The following is a 14,033-nucleotide window of genomic DNA, read 5'->3' as shown; positions in this document are numbered from 1 at the left end:
GTCTTATTAGAAAGAAAGAATAACCTATTAAATATACAGCCAAGGGAAACCAAATACACTAGTATTACTAAACTAAGCATATCTATGATAGTTGAAGTAAATAAAAGCCCCTTCTACTCAACAAAGCATGCTGCTTCAACTGTTGATTGAGCAAAAATGCTTTGCTTCTTTGAATTTAGATTTGTAGCTTTTATAAAGCATATTCCAAATATGAAGTTCTTTTTATAACAATAAGCTTTTTTTATTAATCTGGATACATATAAGGTATTATTTGTTCATAGATAACTCTCTACTATTTGAAATAACAATTTCTTTATTATCAAGGTCGCTTAGTTCATGCTTATAACAATAAGGTTACTCGAATTTTAATGTCGGGCCATATAACTTTTAAATAAAACAACCAACCAACCAAGCTTCTATAAACTTTCTCGTCAAAGTTGCTAGAACCAACCATGCACGAAGACGGTAGGACTAGAAACATGGACTCAAAAAACCCTAAGAAAATACCTTGAGGGGATGTTTGGTTCCCATGGGAATCCCACATTCCCCGTTTGGTTATCCGAGAATGTTATTCTCGGTAACGTTTTATTACTAAAAGTGGATTTTTTTTTTGTATATTACCGGGAATGTCATTACTCCCATTCCCTTAGGTATTGTTGGATTACCGACGTTTTGGACTAAAATGCCCTTAATTTTTTTGTCAAAAATATATAATTCTTCTGTCATTGAATAATAAAAATTCTACGAAGTTTAAATTACAAATTTATCCTTAAACTATTTTAGAGTTACAAAAAAATCTATAATTAAAATTTTATATGAAGTTCAGGGGTTAAAATAAAATTTTACCCTTTCATTAAACCTTTTTATATTTTCAATTTTGTAAAAAAATTATATAAATTTTATAAATTTAAATTTTTAAAGAAAATATATAAATATTTTCCAACTTGTTAAAAAACAAATATATAATAAGGACAATTTGGTCAAATATACATTCCAATAATCTTTTATTCCTTTAACCAAACAAGGTAATCTTACATTCCTGTTAAATCAACCAAACACAAAATATAACATTCTCATTAATCTTATTCCCTGGTAATCTTTTATTCCCACTGGTAATCTCACATTCTGTGAACCAAACGCACCCTGAAAGTTCAATGCTCAAAAAATGATTTTTGGGATAGTTTAGTGACCATTTTTTAAATTTACCCATAAGTAGCAGTGGCAAAGTTGTAGATCGCAAAGAGATCAAGGGCAATTGTATATAGTCATTGCAGTTTTAGCTGACCACCTCGCAAATCCGTGTTAATTTCAAGCGCCACCAAAAAACCATTTGCAGTTTCCCGGACTGTTTACGGTTCACCCGTTAACCCGCCGATCCGAATCCACTTCCATCTAGATCTCAATCAAATCTGCTTCTACACTTCCCCACCAATTCACCCGTCAGTAAACGCCGGTGGTTTGTATCTCCGACCGTCGATCTGAAATTTCGAAACTAAAGATCCTTCTCCGATCATTTACGTTTGAAAGGCCGTCGTTGCAGCAGAAAATCATATTTTTTTACTCACCTTTTTCTCGACTCATCATACACAGGATTCCTATTGTTTTTCTTTGATTTTTTATTAATTTTAATCAAATTATATCATTCGTTTTTCCTTTTTAACCAGAAATTAAAATTTTTTGGAAATTTTTTATACTTCTAGCATCGATTTTTCTTTCCTTTGATTTGAAATGACGTCGGGGACGAGGCTATCGACATGGGAAGAAAGAGAGAATAACGAGCGGAGAGAGCGGCGGAGGAGAGCAATAGCAGCAAAGATCTTCGCCGGATTTCGGATGCACGATAACTATAAGCTTCCGAAGCACTGCGATAACAATGAAGTTCTAAGAGCTCGTTGGACAGTCGAACGCGATGGCACACTTATCGTAAGGTAAATTACTATCATCACCTTAACTTTTATTTTTGTTTTATGGTAAATTACACGTTTACTGATTAAATTTTACTCTCTTTCTTATTTCATTCACTATATTTTCATTTTTCTAATTTACTTGTCAAATTTTAGACATTAAATTTTTTTAATGGGTCTGTTTGTTTGCCGTAATTGGAATTACGTAATTAGTTTTTCCCGAATTCCCGTGTTTGTTTCACGTAATTCGTTTTCTAGAAAATGTTTTCCCGTGTTTGTTTCACGTAATTTGTTTTCCGGAACGTAATTCATTTTCCTAGTAACAAAATTTCCTTTGTGTTTTCTGGAAAATGACTTATAGATTCATTTTCCGTAAGTTATTTTTCAAACTTTTCACTTCAAATAATAAATACTCAAAATAATTTTATTTTATAAATTTAATATTAATAAAATATTTTAATATAATTTTCATCAAAATATTATTTATTTATTTATTATATTTATAATATAAATAATATTTTAATATTATATAAAATAAGCAATTATATTATAATAATATAAGATATTATATATTTATTTTAATAATATATAATAATTTTTTTTTATATTTAATAATGAATAATATTATTTATATATTTAAATAATATTTTAATAAAGATATTTAAAATATAATAATTAATATTTTAAAATATAATATATAACTATTATTTTAATAAATAATTAATATAATTTATATTATTTTTATTTCACTAAAATATACAAAAATTAATATTTTTATTTCACTAAAATATACAAAAATTAATATTTTTATTAATAAAATTATAAAAATACTATTTAATAATAAATAAATTATTTTTAATAATAAATAAGTTTTATGATAAATAATATTATTTATTGTATTTAATATTTCTAATAAATAATTTTTAAAAAACTCTTCAACTAGTGAAAAAAATGTTTAAATAACATCTTCCAAACATCATAAAATGTTTTTCATATGTTTTTCAGAAAAATATAATTCATTTTACGTAAAATATTTCCGGAAAACGTTTTCGAGAAATATAATTCATTTTACAGAATTCAAATTCAAGTAATTCATTTTCCAGTAATTCATTTTCCAGTAATTCAAGTTTCAGTAATTCAAATTCCAGTAATTCATTTTCCGGAAAACCAATTACAGCCAAACAAACGGATCCTCTATTGTTAATTTTCTAACAACGTGAATTAAATAAATAATTTTTTAAGATAAATAATAAAAATTAAAAGTAGGGTAAATAATTTTTTAATCGTGGGCAAATTACACGATGTCGGCGTCTGTGAAACTTGTTCAAGCACAGACCACCAAAGAATATTAATGGCTAACATTAAAATCATCTTTCCCACTCCAGAGCTTTTCTCGTTGGAGACTAGATCAGTTAAGAATCTCCACTCTTTAGAGTTGGGTGGTGGTCGACGGGTTTGGAGTTGGGGTTGAGATTAAAATTTAATAATTTTAATTTTATTTTATTTTTAAATCTTATTTGGCATAAAAATATTAATAAAAGAATCCCATCATGCAGTTGTTATTAAGTAAATGGTCGAGTAATAAAAAAAATACAATGTCTAAAGTTTAATAAGTAAATTGAAAATTTTAAAAATATTAAAAAAATTAAAAATAATAAAAAGAGTAAATTATCCTATTTTTTTCGTTGATGTTATATTGAAAATGCAAGTATTTAATTAAAAGAACTCAGCATCATTCTCATTCTTTTTCCCAGTAACATTCTCTTTAAAACATTTATATCAATTCCAATATTTATATTAAAAACTAAACTTAAATAACAAATGACTTATTATTTTAATATATTTTTTTAATATCTATCCTTTAGAAACTTCATTTTTATCTTCTTTAGCTTTGTCACAATCTCTTTCATATCATTCCTCTCATCTGGTAACTCTGCTGAACAATCTAAGCCGACTTGCAAAATGGACAAGGCACAGTCGTTGGCTGCTGAACGTTCCCTCCCATTAGCGCTAATCAAGTTCATGTCTACAACTTGATCTAGCGGAGTTGATATCGACTCTTTCACCCAACTCTTCAAGCTTCTTTCTCCTGCGAACATTTCGTCGGTAGGCTTTTTGCTCGCGACGGTTTCCATCAAAAGAATACCAAAACTATACACGTCGCCTTTTGTCGAAACGATTCCATCTATTCCATACTCTATGTATGGATTTATAAGAACATCATGGATAATGAATGATCATGATAGTGAATAACAAGTTCAATAAATACAGTAGCGTTAGAAATAATATCACCTGGTGCCATGTACCCGACCGTTGCCATCGTCATGGTTTGGATCATCGAGTCCTCGTTGCATAAGAGTTTTGCAATTCCGAAATCACTCAAATGTGCAACCATATCTTCATCTAATAGAACATTGCTGGGTTTCAAATCGCAGTGAACGATGGGTGTTTCATTACCGTGGTGGAGATACTCCAGAGCGGATGCAATATCTATCATTATGTTTAACCTTTGTAGGATATCCAGAAAATGGTTATTGGAATACAACCATTTATCAAGACTCCCATTAGGGATGAACTCAAGCACTAAGGCTTTGAAATCAGAATCATTAGAGCAGCTACTAATGACTTTGATTAAATTCCGGTGACGAATATTGCGGAGAACTTCACATTCGACATCGAAGCTCTTAAAAGCTCCTTCTAACTCTAACTTGAAGACCTTTACCGCAAATGTTATCCCATCTGAGAGAGTCCCGTGGTATACAGAACCATAGCTTCCACTGCCAAGCAATTTGCTTTGGCTGAATCCATCAGTAGCTCGAAGAAGCTCTTGGTATGAAATTCGTTTCCAGGTTCCTAAAGGTAACAAGTCTTCCTGAGTTGGCAATTTGTCTTTCCTCCTCCTACCTCGCAAGATAATGATAATTATAGCCACCACCAAAAGTGCAGAGGCAATTGGCAGTGCTACATATAGTATGAGCTTAGTTCTTGCCTTGGAATTCCTAAGGGGTTTAGTTTTGCAGCTCCGAACATGAAGTCGAGGTGCACCACACAATGCTTTGTTCCCCTTAAATGATTCCATCGAGTAGCTTCCAAATGATCCTCCTTCGGGAATTTTCCCTTCAAGCCTATTGAAAGAGACATTGAAATGTTTGAGATAACGGAGTTTTTCCAGGGACTTGGGAATCTCTCCAGACAGATTATTTCTTGACAAGTCCAAGAACTCCAAACTCAACATCTCGCCAAATGACTCGGGAATCGGACCTGTGATTCGATTATTGGATAAGGAAAAATAAGTGAGATCCTTGAGATCTGCAACTACAGTTGGGATATCACTCGAGAACTGATTGTTGGACAGGTCCATACTAATCAAAACCTTCCACTTTCCAAAGGCAATTGGAAGTGGACCACTTAGAGAATTTGACGATAAGTTGAGGATGAGTAGATCGGTAAGGCTTGTGAAGGTTGAAGGTATAGAGGAAGAAAACATATTGGAGCCTAAAATCAGGTTCCTCAAAGAAATGAGATTACCCAAGCAAGCTGGTATCGGTCCAGACAATTTGTTATTCGTCAAGGATAAGAAAGCCAGCTTGTTTAGACGACATAACTCGAATGGGATGGATCCTTCTAAGTTATTGTCCTGAAGAGAAAGACCCTGCAACTCTTTTAATCTTCCAATTGTAGTAGGAATGGATCCTGTCAATTTATTGCCGGCTAGGTGGACACTTATCAAGCTACTTAAGTTACCAAGTTCACTCGGGATGGTACCACTGATGCTGCACCCGAAGGCATAAAAGATCCGAAGAGAATCCGAGAGATTCCCTAACAAACCTGGAAGTTCACCACTAATCAATGGGTTGCTGTCGAAACTCAAGTATTCCAAGCCTCGACAGTTTGTTAAAGAAGAGAGAAAGCTCATTCCTAAGGAAGTTAAATTATTATCCTCCATGTTGAGTTTCTTTAAATTTCTTAGATTGCCAAGATCGTCCGAAATGGACCCCGAAAAGTAATTATTTGAGATGTCGAGAAGAGTGAGCTTGGAGGCATTGGAAATAGACATTGGGAATGAATCCATGAGGTGATTTACACTAAGATATAATCCTTCCAGGTTTGGAAGCCAAAGGCCCATTGTCGATGGAAGACGGCCAGTAAGCTGATTTAAATTCAAACCAATAAGAGACAAAGTTGAACTGTTAAATATTGCTGGAGGAATATGACCAACAAAATTGTTGGCTCCCACCAACAACACTTCTAGACTCTTTAGGTTGCCAATCTGATGTGGTATTGTACCTGCCACAAATTTCATCAAACAAATATATTAGGCAAATATAAATTGTCCATATCACGTTAAGTTAAATAAATGAGTATAAATAAATCAATAAATATAAACAAAAGTGTGCTTGATTTGTTCTTATTAATGAACAAGCTTGTTTATAGACTCGTTTATAAGCTTATTTATCCGGTTCTCCTTTTGCTTTATTTTTTTACATTTTAAATACTGATGAAAATATGGACTAAATTGAATGCATAGTAAACTATGAAGTTCAAATTATGAAGCCTAAGGATCTAAAGGATTAGTAGCATAATTTCACCATTTTTGAATATATAAATGAATATGTTCACGAACGTTAAACAAACATATTCATGAACGGTAAATGAACATGTTCATGAACAATAAATAAATGAACACGAACACATCTTTGTTCGTTCAAGCTCGATTCATTTACACCCCAAACAGGGATGGACCGAAGGGGACGGGTGGGCGCAGTTAGCCAGTTACAGGTGTTCATTAATTAGTTTTAACCGATTAAACGGACCGAACCGAATTTTTTCGGTTAACAGGTCGATTAATTTTATGTTCGGTTGGTTAATGGTTAATGATTTTTTCAAAGTTCAGTTAACAATTAATTCGGTTCAAAATTGGTTAATTAACCAAAAATTTTAAATTTTTAATATATTATTTATATATTACTTAGCTTTAGAAGTTTTTAAATTTCGGTTTTAACCGAATTAACTAAAAATATTAAATATTTAGTATATAATATATATTATTTAAAATTTTGAAACTAACCGAATTAATTGAACTTTGTTCGGATTGGTTTAAAAAATTTCAAAATATTTTAGTTCGATTAACGATTAAAGGTAAAATAATTTCAGTTAATGATTTTGGCCAGGTCGGTTCAGTCGATTAACCGAAATGACCAATTGAACACCCCTAGGGCAGTCCCCCTAAAAATATTAATATATATTTTAGATTTTTTCTATGTATTTTCTATTGAAAAACTGTTTTCACCCCTGAAATTTTATAAATCCATCTATTCCTTAAATTTTAGAAGTTCACCTTTAACATAAATTTATGCGTTCATTCCTAACCCTAAATACAATGAACGCATTCAAATATTAATGAATAAGATAATAACACATTATTAAAAATTTAGATAAATTTAGTGACAATCTATGAAATTATACACAATTAGTGTATCAGATATGAAAATAAAATAAAATTATTTCTACAGAACTCTTGTAAATATAAAAATAATTTGGCAGTATATTAGTTTCCTTTTATCCATTTACCTGTGTGGTTGTTGTGGGAACAACCAAAGTATCTAAGAAGAGTTAAATTTCCAATTTGTTTTGGAATTTCACCTGCAATTATAAAATTAAAAATTCATCTATTAGCTAGAATAATTGCAATAAATTAAATAAAGCAGCATTCACAAGATTTTTCCTGCATCATATGAGCCATTACCTTCAAAGTGGTTATGATCAATAAGTAAGGCTTGAAGCATACTCAAATTGCCAATTTCTCCAAGCAGATTCCCCTCCAATTGGTTATATGCTATGGATAAAACTTGCAACTCTTTGCACTTGAGCAAATTAGCCGGAACTCTACCAGAAAGCTTGTTACCACTCAAGTACAACACTTTCAAATTTGGAAGATGATCAAGCATTTCCGTCGGAATATAACCGGTGAGATTATTGACGGAGAAATCTATGTATTCTAGCGAAGGTAAATCGCGTGTTACAGAGGGTATGGAACCAGTGAGCATGTTATTGTATAGATGAAACAGTTACAGCGAAGATATATTGAAGATGGAGGAGGGTATTGAACCTATAATCTGGTTTTCTTCTAAGCCCAACATTTCTAGCTTAGACAAATTGCCTAAAGAGGGTGGGATAACACCTTGGAAGCTGTTTTTGTATAAAATCAGTTTTCGAAGTCGTGTTAAGGATCCCAACCATGATGGGATTGCTCCACTGAAGCTGTTGTTACCAAAGGTCAAATGTTTCAGCCTGAGCAAATTGGATAATTGGACAGGTAATGTGCCATGGAAACTATTATCACTGATGGAAAGAATAGAAAGGAATGATAAATTTCCTAAGTGGGGAGGAAGGGTGCCTACGAGTCCCAACCCGGAGAGGTTTAGAGCCGTGACTCTGCGGTGCTTGGATCCGCAACTGACGCCGAACCAATTGCAAACAGGGACGGAGACTGACCAATTAGTTGCTAAAACATTTTCAGGGTCGTGACTAATATGGTCTTTGAATGCAAGAAGAGCTGATTGGTCTGTAAGTAAGGTGGTTGATTTAAGAGAGAAAGTAGCCATAGAAGAATGGAGGATGATGAGAAGAACTAAGTTGAGGAAAGTGTTGGCCATTTGATTTTGTGAAGATAACAACAAAGGCACAAGAGAGATTGGTACATAGATAATGCATTCTTTATATACACTAGAATCGAATCCATGCCTTGCAATAAAAGATGACTTCTCTCCCCCCCCCCCCAAGTTCTTTTCCTGGGTCCTATCTCTTGGAAAAATATACATCCAGTCACTTCCTTTTTCATGACCGTTTCTCCATATTCCACGGGTTCAAAATGACTCCCCAGTCGTCCACGAATCTTCATTTTCTTACCTCTTTTCTGGGTAATTATGTTTTGAAACAATTAGCTGGACTTGGCAGCGACCGAACAGGGAGTCGGGGAGTGATTTACGCGTAAAAGATGACTTTTCTCCACCCAATTTCTTTTCCTGGGTCCCATCTCTTTAAAAAATAAATATACATCCAATCACTTCCTTTTTCATGACCGTTTCTCCATATTCCACGGGTTCAAAATGACTCTCCAGTCTTCCATGAATCTTCATTTTCTTACTTCTTTTCTGGGTAATTATGTTTTGGAACAATTAGCTGGACTTGGCAGCGACCGAACAGGGAGTGATTTACTCGTAAAACAGGCAAAGCATAAATTCAAGATGGAAGGGTGCAGTGCTGAGTGGTGAGAAAGACCAAGAAAAAGTATCAAATTAAGTCAATTGCACCTCCAAAACGGAACGTGTAAATCCATTGATTCCGACTTTGCTTTTTGATGTTCACTAGTTTGCGGTAAGTTTCTCTGATGAAAATGATAACTATTAGGGGTTTGAATCATGAAAGAGGTCAGTCTTCCTAATGGCATGGATAGTCAAAGGTTGAAGCTTTGTCTAGCTTATCAGAGCCAGGTTTCCTCCTAGGACGTGTGGGTTATGGGCCCTACACGCTTCCGCTGTGCCACTCTGATTTATTGACATATCATTGAATATAGAAGTATAAGTTGAAAGCATTAGGAATAAACATTGGGAATGGGAATACAATCCTGGTCATTCATGTGAAAGTCTGTATTTGGGGAATTGTTCTTCATTGCTTGTCTAGCTATATGTTGTCAACTTCTTGTTTATTTCTGTTTTCCATTATCATTAAATGCTGAGATAATATAAGCACCATTAGCGGAGCCGCCTGGAATGCACATGATATACCTTCCATGCTCTGATAACATCAGGGATGAGGAAGATGCAAGTAAATATTCATGAGTTCACGCTAAAACATTTTCAAGTCATGTTACCACTGATTGAATTGGGGATTTTTTCACAGATTTTTCCAGATACAGAAGATGATGCACCTCGAGCTGATGACGAACAAATTCAAAAGGATGCTGCTGTACAGATTTTTCACAGTTTTCTGTTTCAACATGATTGAAGTTGTGAATACACAACAGTTACTCTTGGGTTGTATCATGGAACTGCAATTTGCTGACCACCCTGAATACATAAATACATATACAGACAAGGCTAAATCATGAATTGATAAAATTTCAGTTGATTTCTTTTTCTTCTGTATGCGCAAGTCTGCATAGTTACCGCTTGTCAAATAGTATTGGTTTCCAATATGGGTAAATTTAAGGTTTGATAGTAATAAAATTCCAGTCAAATTTTGTTTTATTTTCCCGTTGAAGTGGACAGCCAAGTTGCTGATCTTGTTCTTGTGTTACACTTTTTAGACAGTAATAAACAACCTTGGCATTGGCATGATGCGACCGTATTTTTCAAGGCTAGATATCTTTTCTTGCATAGACCCCAAAGCTTTCTGCACATATTAGGTTTGTTTAGAACTAAAAATTCGACTTCATATGCTTGAATCAAGTGACCTCGATGGTAAAAGAACTGTTGTTATTTCTTGAGGTCCCGAATTCGAGTACCAGGAATGATAGTTGTAATACCCTGAAACTCGGGTTAGTAGTTTGGGTCAATTCGAGACCTTTAAGTCAAACCAATTAAACTTCCCAAGATAGTTGGACTAAGTTATTAAAGTATTGGACTTAAGTGAGGCCCAATAGTTAAAGGAAAGTGGTGTTTTTAAAAGTAAGTAAATAAGAGAGACCTAAAGTGTAGTTTACACTTAGCCGGTTTTAAAAGATAAATCCCCTTAACCCATTAGTTTTCATGTCGCAAATCTTTAGTTTTGAGCAAGGTTTTCTAAAATGAGTTTTTAGGAGTTGAGAGAAATAAGTGTTTTAAGTTTATTTGTGGGTAGATTTGAGTTGTAAGAGTTGTATTTAAGCTTAATCTAACCTCTAGTTTAGTAGTAATCCATTTCCTTGCTTGGTTTAGTTAAAAAGGTGAAAAAGGAGTTTCAAAGCAAAGGATGAAGGTAAGGTGAATCCTAGTTGATTCTAGAAGAGTTTTAGCATCTAAGGAAGCCATATAACACAGTTATAGCTTTCTCATACCAAGTGTAGATCATGAAAAGTTAAAATTTGTTAGAAAGTTAATTAAAGCATGTTTAGCAATTTCCATGGTAGATTGTTCATTTGATGTTATAGTATGTTAATAAGCCTCTATTATGACCCCTGTTGATCAAATAAAACTTTAAGCATGTTGGGGACCTCACTAAGATATTTGTGATTGAGAAATAGAATTTTTCGTACTTGTTTTATGACTTCTGCAGGTAGAGTATCGATACTATAGTAATAGTATCATACTTGTTCTTCGTTTTGGGCAAATTCGTGAGTTTCTGGGTAAGAGTATCGATACTATTTCAAGAGTATTGAAACATTGAGTCATAGTTTCGAAACTCCCAGAAAATTTCGAAACTGGATAGAACAAAATGTTTAAAAGTATTGGTACTTATATAAAGTATCGAAACTTTTGTAGGAGTATCGATACTCTTGGATTAGTATCAATACTTTCAATATGTTTTGGGTAAAAATGTCAGTTTTAAGGGAAATTGACTTAATGTACCCAACACTTCAGTATTTCTCCAAATAAGACTACAAGTGAGAACATAATTATTGCTTATTTCAAACGTAGAAACGATAATAAAAGTAGGACCAAATAAGACTAGCCTTGTTTGAAATATTCGGGAAAATGACTAGGAAAGATATTGTGAGTCTGACATGTGAAATAATGGAGTAACAATGTCAAGAGTTATGAGTAATTTGTCACAAAAATATATATGACACGGTTAATAAGCTCAAATCAATTTGCGTTATTCATAGATGAAATGATTTAAGATGGAAAGTAAGATTATCGGGATGGAAAAGCAAAATGGAGTGAATATAATAATGCCTTGCTGTGGTGGAATAAAATGCTGGAATGAGTTTTGATTTTCCGAGGTGCTATTTGTTTAAAATTTCTTATTTTCAAAGTTGAGCATACTTTGCAGTAATGGTATTTGATCCGTTGCGTGTGCTTTTAGGACCCTGATAAAATCTTTACTTTCGGCAGGGTTGCAAGCCTGTGGAGCGCATTGATATAGTAGGTGGATCTGCAACAGTGAGCCCCTGCTCATCTTACCAGCCAAGCCCTGCGTCATCATCCTTTCCAAGCCCAGCTTCTTCTTATGTGGTTAATATCAATGGTGATGTGAATTCTCTTTTTCCATGGCCCAAAAACCTCTCATCAGCATTCTCTTCCAATCGTCTGTATAGCTATATTCATGGAGGTTCCATTAGTGCTCCTGTCACCCCTCCATTGAGCTCACCAACTTCTCGAACCCCATGAATCAAACATGACTGGGAGGAGCAGTCTACCCATCCAGCTTGGAGTGCACAACAGCAATCTTTCCTGCCTTCTTCGATTCCCCCTAGCCCTGGTTGTCAAATTGTTCCGGACCCATAATGGTTTGCCGGGTTTCGAACCCCTCGTAGCCGGCCAACCTCTCCCACATTCAGTCTTGTCTCCTCCAATCCCTTTGGCTTCAAGGAGGAAGTTTTAGCTAGTGGGGGATCCCGCATGCGGACTCCTGGGCAAAGCGGCACATGCTCTCCATCTATAGCTGCAGGATTAGATCAAACAGTCGACGTTCCAATGTCTGAAGCTATTTCAGATGAATTTGCATTTGGAAGCAATAGAACAGGGATAGTGAAGGCATGGGAAGGGGAGAGGATCCATGTAGAATGCGGATTAGATTATCTATAACTCGCTCTTGGCAGTTCCAAGACCAGGTGAGTTTCCAAACTTATTCAATAGATTAGCTAAAATTGTTTTAATTTTCATTAATTTTTTAAAATATAACTCTGAATTACATAGTTTGTTCTCAAGGCACGGGATAGTTTCGTGATTTTCCTGAAAAGTTAGAAGCGTTATACTCGTACGGTTGTTTTCTTGGTCTTTAGTTAGGTTTGCCAATTGCCATTAGAAGAAATGCCTGAATGACCGTTTCTCAATGGCCAATCCTATGATCAAATGAATATGTGAGTTGGTAAACCTAATTGTTACACTTGTGAGTACGGGGTTGTTTGTTTATTTCAGAATGATTAAGCGCTGAATGATTCAGAGGCTCTGAATGAATTAGCTCTGAATGTGACATGTTGTTTGATAATGGCTCTGAATCATTCAGAATGTACTTCTGTGCTGAATCATTCAGCACTGTTTTGCTGAATCAATCAGCACTGAATCATTCAGAGTTGCGAAATAAACACGCTGAATGGTTCCATTAAGAGGCAAACAAACAACCCCTATATTTTATTTTATTTAAAAGAGTAATATCCATTAATATAATGTAAAATCTTTTAGTTAACTTTAATATGCCACGTCATCCCTTTAACAATTATTAATGGCAGCTTAGCTAATAACACGGTGTCCATTTTTTTTTAACAAAACCTAAAGTTAAAAGTTTATTTTATAACTATTAAAAGTTTAATGTCTAAAAAGATTATTTTAAGATAATGTAATGATGTTTTTTTTAACTTTATTCTTTTTAAAGGAATAAGAATTTGCATTAACCAGAAATAACATCTTGGAATACATTAGGAGGAATGGATTTTGAGAACTCGTAAGGAAACTAAGATAGATGTGGGCGACGATCATTGAGCTAAAGCGTATTAGCCGAGCATCGGATCTAATGCACGTCGATGTGAGATAGTTATATTGCCACAAGAAGAAAATAACTCACCAAAGATAAATCTATACGATAATTAAGTAGCTGTCGAACCAAATTCGATGAATCACTCTAAATTATCACATGTGGAAGCTGTAGATCAATTGAGAGTAGGGTGCCAGCAGTGATAACATTGGCCTCAACGATGGCAGGGTCACCATGGCTCCGTTCTCTGCGGCATGCATTATCAATTTTCAAAGGTAATAGAAAAAGGACGATTAGTGTTGATTTGCAATGTACTTCTCTCTAGATTACTTGATGAGCTTGAAATTGCTGAATCCCATGAAAGAGAAGTTCATTTGCGCCATTGATTGCTTGAAATTTTATATAAATACGTGGTTTCCATTCCATTGCTATATCATCTCAACCTTGATATTTTTGGTGTCTTCATTGTCATTTCTGAGAGAAACATGAAAGGGTGGTTCATACAGTCGTATTTTG

General features: G+C 34.0%; 1 protein-coding gene and 1 pseudogene across 1 annotated transcript; one reads left to right on the top strand and one right to left on the bottom strand.

The window, feature by feature from the left end:
• The first annotated feature begins 1,648 nt into the window (after nt 1–1,648).
• Nucleotides 1,649–12,661, top strand: LOC120123736 (annotated as a pseudogene).
• On the bottom strand, nt 4,030–7,968 carry LOC120123735 (putative receptor-like protein kinase At3g47110). Its single transcript, XM_039142553.1, has 3 exons — nt 7,651–7,968; nt 7,476–7,547; nt 4,030–6,191 (listed from the first exon to the last, which is right to left on the bottom strand). Exons 1-3 carry the CDS (start codon nt 7,949–7,951, stop codon nt 4,114–4,116), a joined length of 2,451 nt encoding a protein of 816 aa, XP_038998484.1. The 5' UTR covers nt 7,952–7,968; the 3' UTR covers nt 4,030–4,113.
• Nucleotides 12,662–14,033: the final 1,372 nt, after the last annotated feature.

This window comes from Hibiscus syriacus, unplaced genomic scaffold, assembly GCF_006381635.1.
Source record: "Hibiscus syriacus cultivar Baekdansim isolate YM2019G1 unplaced genomic scaffold, ASM638163v2 tig00110403_pilon, whole genome shotgun sequence".
NCBI classification, from domain to species: domain Eukaryota; kingdom Viridiplantae; phylum Streptophyta; class Magnoliopsida; order Malvales; family Malvaceae; genus Hibiscus; species Hibiscus syriacus.
The sequence above is the reverse complement of the archived record's forward strand: the minus strand, read 5'-3'. Positions and strand labels throughout refer to the sequence as shown.

Bases quoted from the DNA above. Each gene is read 5' to 3' on its own strand.
- LOC120123735 (XM_039142553.1), bottom strand. From the start codon at position 7,951: ATGCTCACTGGTTCCATACCCTCTGTAACACGCGATTTACCTTCGCTA. The intron at 7,548-7,650 runs GTAATGGCTCAT...TTATAATTGCAG, and splicing joins TGATCATAACCACTTTGAAG to GTGAAATTCCAAAACAAATT. The intron at 6,192-7,475 runs GTAAATGGATAA...AATTTGTGGCAG, and splicing joins TTCCCACAACAACCACACAG to GTACAATACCACATCAGATT.